Here is a 13,184-nt window from a genome sequence, read left to right on the forward strand (position 1 = left end):
CAATTTTTCTTTAACTATACCCACCCATATTCACAGGGTTCACTATCAATAAAAAAGGACAAATAGAAGTCACTTATCAGTTGAACAAAGCTCTCCAACACCGTACCCTTAAGCTTTAACTCTTAGTTCTGCATTTAAGGACCACCCTCCCACTTTTATGAATCATATCCCTGGCAAACAGTCCACAGGTTGTTTGCTTTTATGAGAACTGTTTTTATGGCAGTGATAACTTTACAAATAATTATTCATGTTAGTAACTCTTTAAAAAATTTTTTTATCAGAAGAGGCAGCAGCACTCCTACTATAGTCTGGCAAAGCGGTGAACCAAATGCTGAGAAATCAGGACTATCAAATGTCAACCTCAAGCCAACATATCAAATAGAAGTACTAAGTAAATTAAAAGCCATATCTGACCATCTTCATTCAAGTTCAACCAAAATTATGTCCTTCATAAGTGATTTTCTTGTGCCACTACTGTTGGCCATTCTAAAAAATCTTTGAAGGGAGGAACTACTCATGCCAGCCACTTCTTCAGTTAAAGAACATTTTCAGGTTTAAAAACATCAATACAGGATTCATGGGGGAGGGGAGCTTATATTGCATATAGCTTTGGTACAAAAGTAATAATTCTGTCACCCTGGAGACAGCCAAAAATTTTCAAAGCGTCTTGCTTTTGCTGTTTAGTATTTCCCTTACAGGCTTTTACCTTTTGATGAACTGTCACTAGATCATTGAAATTATTCACCTTTGCCCTAACCGGTTTGACTCAGTGGATAGAGCGTCAGCCTGTGGACTCAAGGGTCCCAGGTTTGATTCCGGTCAAGGGCATGTACCTTGGTTGCGGTCACATCCCCAGTGGGGAGTGTGCAGGAGGCAGATGATCGATGTTTCTAACTCTCTATCCCTCTCCCCTCCTCTCTGTAAAACATCAATAAAATGTACAGTGGGGCCTTGACTTACGAGTGTCCCGACTAACGAGTTTCTTGAGATACCAGCTATCTCTCAGCCGATTTTTTTGCATTGAGTTGACAGAGTAATTTGAGTTAACGAGCTCGGTCTCAGAACGAATTAAACTCATAAGTCAAGGCCCCACTGTATTTAAAAAAAAAGAAAGAAATTATTCACCTTTTATGAATTAGTGATGAATTAATTCAGAGAAATAGAAGTTATTTCTTGATAACTGGCTATAGAATCATTTTTAAAAAATGATGATGTCATTCATTTTCTCCCCAAAATGGTCAAGAAGGGATCTGGATGTTACCTTTGATAATATACTATAATTAAAAATATATTCTTAAAACTTATTGAAAAGATTAGCAGAAAATTCAGGTAATCATTAAGCTATCTTTCTGACCTATCTTCAATATCAGGTAGGAAAAAGAGGACCCATATTCCCAATTTGGAAAGTGTATTTAGAAATTCACAAATTACACTGGGTTACACTCTCCAAACAGGCCTACTTGTTTCCTAGGTTACTGTTTGGTGACAAGGCAAAGAAAGTATCTGTCAAAGGCAACAATAAAAAATTGCTTTTTAAAATGCATTTTTTCTAGGTTAAAAAAAAAAAGCAACTAAATAAGCACAAGGCATCTGTTTCTGCACTGTTACCACAAAATTTGGAAAAGCAATTTGGGCTTGAGGATCATTTACTAGTAATTGCTCCCTTGAAGCTAAAAAACAATAGCTATTTTAATCTGGCTTTAAAATTATTTGCAAGACTCAAAATCATTCTGTTCAGCTTTACCTCAACTTTCACCATCAGCTTCAACTACTGTCATTCTAATTACCTCTGAAGTTTCACTGGTAGATATCTGATCAAATACAGAATGTGAACATGCCTGATTTGTTCACCTCATATCCACAGATAAAGTACTTACATGCTGGAGTATGGGCAATGGCTCCCTAATTTTAAGCTCTAACTATAAAGGACACTGGGCACACAGCACTCAATAAGTGAAATTGACAGAAGTCATGATAAGCAGAATGTTTCACTTTTTTTTTTGTTTGTTTCACATTTTTTAAATGACCACCAGAAAATTAAAAAATCATGGAAAGTTGTGCTTCAATTGCTGAGTTGTTTTCATTAAAAATCAAATAAGAATAAATTTGAATAATTGTTGTTCTGGGGCACACACACTTAACTTTATGTCATGGCACTAATGTGCTAAACTATTGCTTTGACAACTATTGCAAAGAAGAATCTGAAGCAATTGTTGGGGACATTGCAATGCTCCCCAAGTAGGAAAGTATGCCAAGAGAATGAATGAGCCCAACCCAAAATTACCTGGGTATTAAGGAGCTTGGACTTGCACACTCCTCCTTCTCAGCCATATTTACACAGGGAATAGAAACCAATAATCAATTTGACTTTCCCAGAGTGCTATGGTTACTCTTTAAGCTTAATTTATCATAAATATAAAATATATTAAGAGTTAGTTAATTTCTAGTTTAAGAACTGTTAACAGTGATTTAACTTTCGTTAAGGTGGGATTCTCTGGTTTGTTCTTGATAAATTGGTCAGTTGATTGAGGATGGAATCTGACATAGGGTAAAAGTTGCTTTCAGGGAACTGAAACATATAAAGGTCAAATATAATAAAAACATTTATATATAATAGGGATACAAACACACCCTAAGTTGTTAACAATGGGTACCTCTAAAGAGTTATGTAGATGGTGGGGAAAGGGAGATCTGAAAAGGAACTTAAATTTTTTTTACTCTAAAGGCACAGAACAAATGAAAGTTTAAATTTTTGGTAGCATTAAGTCTTATGTGACATAATTACTAGGAGTTGTATGAAGACTTTAGTTTATCCTGTACTTTTCCCTAACAATTATACTTCCCTCTTTTTCCTCTTCCCTCAAATAAAAACCTAAAGAACCTGCTTAAGTTAACTCCTAAATTTTTTATTCTAATCAGTCAACAGTCCAAAAATAATGTACTTCAAATTAATTGTAAGCAGATGCCGTTCTAATTTCCTGATTTACACATTTAAGGGAGACTGATTCTAAGTAAGCACTGGTTTGCATTAAAATTTTATGATTCTAATGAAGTCCACCAAATTAACCAGGTATCTTTTTGGAGGTAATTCAAAAAGGCAAAATATGCCCAAAGACATATGGGAGAAAATAAAATGAACGTCTGTTACACTGACACTAGAGGCCTGTTGCACGACATTCATGCACTTGGGGGTGGGGATCACCTCAGCCCGGCCTGCGCACTTTAGCAGTCTGGTAGCGCTCAGGGGAGTCTGAGGGAGAGCGGGCTTAAGCCACAGCCGGACATCCATAGCGCTGCCACAGAGGCGGGAGGCTCCCACTGCCACCACCACTGCACTCACCAGCCTGACTTGTGGCTTAGTGGTGCTCCCTGTGTGTCATAGCGACCCATCGTCCTGACGTTCTGTCGATTTGCATACTAGCATTTTATTATATAGGGTAAGAGCTCCTAGGCATGTTGGTAAGAAAAAAAGCAAGTTGCAAAACATATGCATAGTAAGAACAATTCATGTAAAAATTGTAAGCCCAACTAAACTATGTATGGCAAAAAGGTAATTGAATAGTATATATTAGAGAGCAAGGGTGACCATTTGGGAGGCAAGTTCCTAAGGGGCACTTTCACAGTATCTATGTTTTTATTCTTTTTTTCTAGAATGTATTTAGATAATTAAATACAAAATGAAGAACTTCACATTTCTAGGAAGTACTACATATAATGGCTTCCTTAAAATAGCTTGCTACCAAATACCACTGTTGTCTATTTTTCAACATTATCATACTTTATCCCTATCCCTCATTTCTCTCATTGCTCTAGACAAGTTCAAATATAAGAAAATCATATTAGCTTTTTCTTGAGCATCTAATAATGAAGAGATGATACAGCTGCCAGGAAATATCAAAATCAAGGTAAGAACTAATACAGTGGGAATAAAGGTTATTTAAGTAGGTAAGCCCATCTTCTGGTTTTAATGTGATGCATTTGGAAATATGTGCAGGCTTCTGAAGAGGGCAAGATGCTTTCTTGCTAGGTGTACCATGTAATATTAACTTTCAATGCTCATTTGTCTACTACAGAGAAAATGTTGCAGTAGAAAAGTTAATACTCAAAAGTACATTCAGCTTCTCAGAAAGAGATTATATAGGGTGTCCTCCAAAATGTATACACACTTCAACAGCTGATAACTCACTTTTCACTCCTTTTCAGGTTTAACCGATTTGAAATAATAGGTGAAGGCAGACTAAGCTTTGAAGAAAACGTATCCGAATGTGCCACTATACTTTTTTTTAATGGGGATACATACAAGTAAGTTTACGGTACAAAACCGACAACAGTTGCCGAATTGAGGGCACACAAGTACCAAGCAGAATAATTCTTAATATTTGCAATTCCATTGCTTGGATTAGCAGCAATGAAGTCATCAGTTTGAAAACATGCATTGACAAAAAAAAATTTATTCATTTCTGTAGATGCTTTTAATTTCTGAAAATGAACTGTATGTTAAACACTGACTTCAAAATCATTCAACGTATGTATACATTTGAGGAACCCTGTATACATACCCCAGATAGTACAAGTAGTGCTAAAGTAGTATTTATTTAGAAGTGAAGCATTTTTGCTTGATATTGGAAACTCAAGAGTATTTATAATTTTTTTCATGACATATGATAAGACTAAACTATTTACATTTAGGAAAATTCGCTCCGGTTGTGATTAATCTGTTTTTCTTGAAAAGAGAAAACCCAATGAAATAAGATAGATATAGCATGAATTTTGGCCCACAACACCAAATACATTACTGTTAGTTGATTAAAAATTACAGAACATACTAGAATCAATGCCTATTATAAAATCAAGTAAATGTGTATGTTCAATGAATCTCAGCTTTTAATTACTAAAATCTAGGTAATGCATTTTGTTTAGAAAAGAATACTTAAGAATCTATTGAAAGGATAACCAATGGACACAGACACTTGGCGGGGGGGGGGGGGGGGGGGAGTGAGGGCATGTGCCAGGGGTAGGGGAGGCCAGGGGAAGGTCAATGGAGGGGAAAAAAGGAGACATATATACTACTATTTGTAATAAACAATAGAAAAATACCAAATAAAATAAAATAAAGCAAATCATTGTGAAAATGTTGATGAAAATAAGGGGGGGGGGGAGAGAATCTATTCAGTCTCTTTTATCTTTAGACATTATTGTTAGACTACTGCTGGTCACTACTATCTACACTCTTGTAGAAGATCCCAACATCTTACAGCTTCCAATTAAGTATTCCCTCTTTGTCACACTGTCTATAAAGAACCTATGAAAATTATAATGGCAAACAGAAGTTAAATTTGAAAAGTAAAAGGCACAGATCAAACCACTTCTAGAGATAACTGGTAATTACAAGGGGAAATTATGTTATCTGGAGATAATAAATGATCTGGATTCTTGGTAGCATTTACAATACAGAAAATTGCAAATTGTGTATTAAAAGAAATAGCATCACAATTCCTTTTTTTTAATGTTCTAAATATTTGGCACAATGCACAGCTTGCCTTATTTACAAACTATGTGATAAAAGTAACGTATTTTTCAAAATACTTTTAAAAATTGTCAGGTTATAGAGTTTCACATTTACTCCTCATTACCCCCTTCTCTAGTTCCCAAATTTTCTATTTTCTTATTGAAAATCTAAAAGTGATTATCATTCCTTTCTTACCTGAAGGCCAAATTAAAAGTAATCACTAATAATATATGGTTAATATATAAAAAAGATCTTAATTTAGCTGTAACAGCCATAGATTTAGGGTATTTTCAGGAAACATCCCTAGAACAAAACAAATTCACTCATATTTATCCAATAATATGATGCTTTTTTTCTTTTCAAATTACCATTTACCTCCAGATTATTGCAACCTACTTTTTTTTTTTTTTTTTTTTAGATATTTTTATTGATTTCAGAGAGGAAGGGAGAGGGAGAGATAGAAACATTAATGATGAAAGAGAATCACTGATCGGCTGTGTTCTGCATGCCCCACACTGGGGATCGAGCCCATAACCCAGGCATGTGCCTTTACCAGAATCGAACCTGGGACCCTTCATTTATTATCGTATACTTTTTAACATAATATTAAGTATTTTTAATGACAATACTAAACCAATTTTTAATTATATATACTAAATGTATACACTTACTATTTGAAAAATATATTGATTCTATTTTTACTACACATGGTAACTTGTGTCTTCTTCCTAATAGCACAATTACAACAATAGGAATACAAAATATATATTAAATGTGAAGAAAGACTGGATAAACTTCCTCAGCCTTGGTCTATTATCGCTTTACCTTTCCTTTGTATACCCATTACAACTGATTGGTCTTCTTCATTTCCCTTTCAAGCTATTCATATCTAAAGACCTTTGGGGCTTCTGAGCAAGGACAGGAATACTATACTGTTGCTATTGGATTAACTTAAATTACAGGTTTAAAAAAGAATAGAATGCTTGATGTTAAGAAAGCTACACACAGAAGCCAAGGGAGAATAGAGGAGGAGGGGAGGAAACAAAACAAAACAGGGAGAGCGGTGGTGGCCCACCAATAATTATCTGGCAACTCCAGAGCAGAGGTTCCTATCTAGACTTTAAAAGGTCAAAATTGAGAGCACAGTTCTCCAGTTATCAGGTTTCATAACATTATTTTTTTTGGAATAATGCTCAATTTCATCTCTACTTTAAAAAACCTTTTTCACTCCAATGGAAAAGAGCTTGCTTCCCATCTACAACAGCAGAAATGGCAAGGCTTTCTTTATTACTTCTGAAAGAAAGTCAAAACAATTTTCCTCTATTATACTCATGATTCCCCCAACCTTCCCCAATTCCCTGCATAAACATCAAACTCCCAGAAAACCGAGAAACTACACAGAGTACAGCCACCGAAGACAATTTTAACTTATCTCCCTGACTTTTTTCCACCCCACCCCTCCAAACACACACAACAGAGGTCAATGTGTTTGTTGAGTTTGGCAAGGACAATCATTAAAAAAGGTAAAGTGCAATAGGGTGGTGAAGGAGGCAGGAGGCGGGGGCGGGCTAGAAGAAGTCAATGGGGGGAAAAGGGGGATAAGTAATATTTTCAACAATAAAGATTTAAAAAGAAAAAATTGGTAAAGCAAAGGCTCACAGAATCCTTAATACTAAGTAAAAATTGTAACATCATAAAATCAGTTCATTCAACTTTTAACCCATTTGGGAAAGTTTAAGCTTTTAACTTAAAAATATGGTAGTACTTCTTTATATCCTCTTAATTGTGCATGCTAACAACTTTATTGGATACTGCTGCTTCTTATTAGAAGTAAATCCAGGGACCATTCCATTTTATCTTAGACATAACATTTACTAGTTTTCCAAGCATGACAGAAATGGAAAAATATATATATTAGAGCAAAAACAATTTATGTTAATGTCTACCATTTGTGTTCCTTCTGTGAGCAGTGCCTGATTATATTAAAATTAACAAATTTAAGTTCAGTCCTATGCTTAATGAAAAAAAAAATCTAATGAGAGACTAATTTACAAAGTATACAAGAATATAATTTTATAATAAATCTTTCCAGTGTTCTCTGTAACTGCATTTCATGAAATGTTTCCCTTCACAGAAACTCAAAACAGCTCTTATAAAATTAAACAAAACTTTCTGTGTTCATCTCTGGCAAGCATTACGCAAATACAACTTGCTCACAAAAGATCTAAAAGTGCTGTCTCAGGAGCATAAACTACCACTAACATGCTGCATGAATTAGTCTTGTTGAGTGGCTACTGTCTGGGACCCCTTTTTCTCTTCTTACATCAATAAACCCTTCTCATATGAAGCTTAAGAGAAAACCAAAGCCGTTGAAAAAGTGAAACTCAGCATGCTCCACTCAAATATTTCTAAGATAACCATTCTAAAGCAAAATTGGCAGAAGTCATCTCTTTTATAAAAACAAACAAACAAACAAATAAAACCCAAACCAAAAGGCAAATGCCGCTGCTCGATCATCGGTTGAACTTACAGAGGCCAAAACATGTGACAACAGCAGTAATTCAAGTAAAGTATTTGTGAAAATTTAAACACGCCACTTTCAAGTTAAGACAAAAGTGAAGGGAGCTACGATCTTTATATATCAGAGTCAGAAAGCTTAGGCATTATCATCAAATGTTAATCACTTTACAGTCATCAATGAAACTATTGTATATATTTTTGCACCTTGCGCTTGTAAAAGCAGATAAAATATTTAATATGTAATTTACAATGTATTTTACCAGCTCAGCATACAGGATGTATATAGATTATATCAAAGTAGTAGACAGTTATAGGGGCCTGTGCAAACCCTGCAAAAATAGTACTTCGGGTATTTGCTAATTAAAAAACAAAAACAAAAACAGTTTACTGTTTGGAAGTGATACAGTTCAAACTACCACAAAATACAAAGGGCTGCAAAATGTATACCATTCCAACAACATATATAAGTTATTAAATAAAGATTTGATTTAAAAGAATATAAATGAAGCCTTTAAGTAGGTCTTTTCTACATGCATATTATTCCTTATTAAAGAAAAAAATATGTAAAAAGGCCATTGGTAATTGCTTTGTTAACATTTGTAGAAAATGCCAATTCTCTGGTCACAAACTCCACTAAGTTTAGCACTTAAGGTCTCTGCAGTGTTATAAACGTAATTTAAAATACTGTTAATTCTATAATCCCATTGGTAAAATAATGTGACTTGGAATATGGCAGTCTTCATGTTGAGGGCAATGATCCACAGTTTGTTTTAATTTCTGAGGTGTGAACAGTTATCCAGAAGAACAGCACCCTCCACCACTGCTCTGGACTTGAGGTTCATCATCAATAATCTGTACACCTCGCCGGGCAGCTCCTGGTTGACTGGAGCCATTGCCTTTTGCCCTCTCATCCACTTGTGCTGTTTCTATCATCCCTAAGAGAGGAAGAAAGCAGAGATTATTTAAGACTACAATCTTAGAATTTTCTTTTTATAATTTCGTATACCAGCATGATAGCCATTTCTGACTTTAAACCAAAAAAGGAACTAAATATAATAAACATTCTGTCAGCTCACTATACAGTTTTTCCTGCAAGTTTAAAAATTAATAGCAAGTTTATTTGTCTAGATATATAATGGCCACAATGACAGAGAAAAAAAATTTTTTGGCTTGAACAAATGAATAAAAGGATAAGTATAATCCTTAAGATTTTTCAAATGTACTTAGAAATATGTCAAAGACGTCCAAGTTGTTCCAAGAACAAGTGATATTTAGGGTGCAAGATTTAGTCTTCAACTAGTAATGCATATTTGAAATAATAAAAGAGTTTAACATGAAGAAGAACAAATCTGGAGAACTCACACTATCTAATTTAAAGATATAGTAGAAAGCTATTCTTATGAAGACAGATATTGATGAAAGGAGAAATACAGAGATCAGTGGAACAGAGTCCAGATACAGAGCCACGGTCACTTGATTTTTGACATATGTGCCAAGATTATTCAATGAAGGATAATCTTTTCAAGAAAACAGTAGTGGAACTGGACAGTTATATGTAAAAAATAAACCTCAACTTATACCTCTCACCATATGCTAAATTAACAAAAATGTTATTACATTTTTCATTAATAAAAAATGTTTTACATTCATATACTAAATCTAAATGTAAAACATAAAACAAAGTTTCTAGAAAAAACATAGGAGGAAATCTTTACAGGGGAAAATCTTTGTGACTTTGAGTTTGGTAAAGATTTCTCACATAAGACACAAAAACCAGAAATCATAGGAGTAACTAATGAATCAGACCTCATTAAAATTTAGAACTTCTGCTCTTTAAGAGACACAGTTAAGAAAAATGAAAATACAAGACATAGACAGGAGTAAATAACTGCAAAATACATATCCGAAAAGATAAGGAAAGAACAGATGGAATCCTCAAAACAGAACAAGAGTTCTTAAATTTGGGTCGAGACACTGCTCTTGAACAATGGTTTCCAAATTGAAGCGAGAACAATCCACTGAAATGAAATTAGAAAACATTACAAATTCTAACTTCTGCTTAGCTTTCCGCAACCTTTAAAATTATTTATGTGTTTTATAATGTACAAAATATATTCATACTTGTGTATGTTCTGTATTTTTAAATAAACATATGGGGAATGTTCAAAATTTTCTATGAAGACATGTGATTCAAACATTTATAAGCCAGATCTAGCGCGTGGTAGTCAAAGTACAGTCTGAAGGAGGACCAGCATCACCAGCTGGGTTAGAAATGAGAAGCTCAGACCCCACCAGATCCATTTAAACAAGATCCCCAAGAGATTGGTATACACAGCAGTGCTTCTCAAATTTTAGAGTGCATCAGAATCATACAGAGGGATTGTTAAAACACAGATTCTGGGCACCACCTCCTTAGATTTTGATTCAGTAGATTTGGGGTAGGGCCCAAGAATTTGCAGCATTTCTAACACAGTCTCAAGTGATGCTGCTGATGCTGCTAAGGGCACTTCACTTAGAAAATTATTACTCTAGAACAATTATGAATGACTTTCAGGTTTTCATAGAACTGAAATTTACTCCAAAGTTTGTATACATGTACATTTTTCTACAGAGAAAAACCAGTTTCATCAAATTCTCAAAAGAGTCTGATGTCCATAAGTTCAAGGAATATAAATTATCAAAATCATTTCAATCCATTATTCCATAGACTTGAGTTTTCCAAAATATGTATTTTATTAGTGATATGAGAAATGACTTCCAGGGTATATATAAATAAACATTTTCCTTTCTCTCTTTAAGCAACTTTTTAATAACAGAAAATTTCAAACGTATACATAAAATTGGAAAGAACAGCATAATGAAAATCCGTATGTCCATCACACAATTTCATCCATACCTGGCAAGCATCCTTACCATTATTTTGAGTCAAATCCCATATACATAATTTTAAAATATATTTTATTGATTTTTACAGAGAGGAAGGGAGAGGGAAAGAGTTAGAAACATCGATGAGAGAGAAACATTGATCAGCTGCCTCTTGCACACCCCCTACTGGAGATGTGCCCGCAACCAAGGTACATGCCCTTGACTGGAATCGAACCTGGGACCCTTCAGTCTGCAGGCTGACGCTCTATCCACTGAGCCAAACCGGTCAGGGCCCATATACATAATTTTATACATAAATTATTCTAATAATATAATCATCTGTAAAAGATAAGAACTCTTGTTAAAAAAAATAACTCTTGCCCTAACTGGTTTGGCTCAGTGGATAGAGTGTTGGCTTGCAGACTGAAGGTTCCTGGGTTCGATTCCCATCAAGGGCAAACGCCCGGGTTGCAGGCTCATTGCCCAGTAGGTGGTGTGCAGGAGGCAGCAGAGATCAATGATTCTCTCTCATCATTGATGTTTCCATCTCTCTTTCCCTTTCCCTTCCTCTGAAAAAAGAAAAAAAAATTAAACAAATAAAATATCTTGCCCAACTGGTGTGGCTCAGTGGTTGAGCATCGACCTATGAACAAGGAGGTCAGGGTTCAATTCTTGGTCAGGGCACATGCCCAGGTTGTGGGCTTCATCCCCAGTAGGAGGCAGCTGATCAGTGATTCTCACTCATTATTGATGTTTCTCTCTCTCTCTCTCTCCCTTTCTGAAATCAATAAGAATATATATAAAAAAGAAAGGAGTTAAAGAAAAATATTAAGTAAATAGTAGTAATGGTAGATGTGACAAATCATCAATGTGGTCATTAATGGAGATTGTAAAACATCACTTTAGAAATCTTATATTTTAAAAAGCCATTTCTAAATATACTAAATCTAAATATACCTACTTTTACAGAGGTCAAGAAAGAGTTCCTCAATTCCTTTGTTCTGTTTGGCTGATGTATGATAATGTTTTGCTCCCACAGATTCTGCATACCTTAAAAAAAATCATATCATCAATGACCAATGTAAAAAATATTTCTCATATTCACAGCTATGTGAATTTTTTCATAGTACCAAGTTTAGTGACCTTTAATTAGCCCAGATTTAACAAAATTAAGACTATAGCCCTGGCTGGTGTGGCTCAGTTGGTTGGGCAGTTGGCCCATGTACTACGAGGTTGCCAGTTCAATTCTAGTCAGGGCACACGGCTGGGTTTGGGGCTCGATCTCCCGTGGGGGGCATGCAGGAAGCAACCCAGGCAGCCGACTGATGTTCCACTCTCACATCTGTTTCTCTTTCTCTCTCCCTCTCCCTTTCTCTCTCTCTAAAGATCAACTAAAATATATTTTAAAAATAATAAAAGATTATATATAGCTGTTTCACATCTCTGTACATTGAACCAAATTTTAGATGAGCACAAGTTAACAAGATTTAAAATTTTTTATTTTTTAAATATATTTTATTGATTTTTCACAGAGAGGAAGGGAGAGAGATAGAGAATTAGAAACATCGATGAGAGAGAAACATCGATCAGCTGCCTCCTGCACATCTCCCACAGGGGATGTGCCCGCAACCCAGGTACATGCCCCTGACCGGAATCGAACCTGGGACCTTTCAGTCCGCAGGCCGACGCTCTATCCACCGAGCCAAACCGGTTTCGGCGATTTAAAATTTTTATAAGTTAACTTGGAACCCAAATATTTTAAAAGTTTTTGTGACACACTAACTATTTGATCATGATAGTTTTCTTATGCATTACTTTATATTTTTTACTGAAATCATAAGGAGATGTGAGAGTGGATTATCTTTATATACAGCCAAAAGTCTAGAAATTACCAATGTTAACATACTTCACTGAATCCAACAGCTCAATCTATATTAAGACATTTGAGCATGCCTGGTGTAGTCCAGTGGTTGAGCATCAACTCATGAATCAGGAGGTCACAGTTCGATTCCTGGTCAGAGCACATGCTGGGGTTGCAGGCTTGATCCCTGGTGGGGAGCATGCAGGAGGCAGCCGATCGATAATTCTCTCTCATCACTGATGTTTCTATCTCTCTCTCCCTTTCCTTCCTCTCTCTGAAATCAATATATACATATATAAAAGAAACATTAAAAAACCTCAAACCAGCCGAAACCGGTTTGGCTCAGTGGATAGAGCATCGGCCTGCGGACTCAAGGGTCCCAGGTTCGATTCCGGTCAAGGGCATGTACCTGGGTTGCAGGCACATCCC

The 13,184-nt window shown here is 35.4% G+C and overlaps 1 protein-coding gene across 2 annotated transcripts in view; it reads right to left on the reverse strand.

Moving 5' to 3' along the window:
* Positions 1-6,512: 6,512 nt before the first annotated feature.
* Positions 6,513-13,184, reverse strand: part of RAB21 (RAB21, member RAS oncogene family) — a 34,986-nt gene continuing 28,314 nt past the window's right edge. For both annotated transcript variants that reach the window (XM_036296965.1, XM_036296966.1), the window contains exons 6-7: positions 11,856-11,944; positions 6,513-8,964 (exon numbers count right to left, since the gene is read on the reverse strand). In XM_036296965.1, the coding sequence (XP_036152858.1) occupies positions 8,822-8,964; positions 11,856-11,944 (232 nt within the window). In that variant the 3' untranslated portion in view covers positions 6,513-8,821. The remainder of the gene's footprint in view (positions 8,965-11,855; positions 11,945-13,184) is intronic.

The sequence above is a fragment of the Myotis myotis genome, unplaced genomic scaffold (assembly GCF_014108235.1).
Source record: "Myotis myotis isolate mMyoMyo1 unplaced genomic scaffold, mMyoMyo1.p scaffold_m19_p_3, whole genome shotgun sequence".
NCBI classification, from domain to species: domain Eukaryota; kingdom Metazoa; phylum Chordata; class Mammalia; order Chiroptera; family Vespertilionidae; genus Myotis; species Myotis myotis.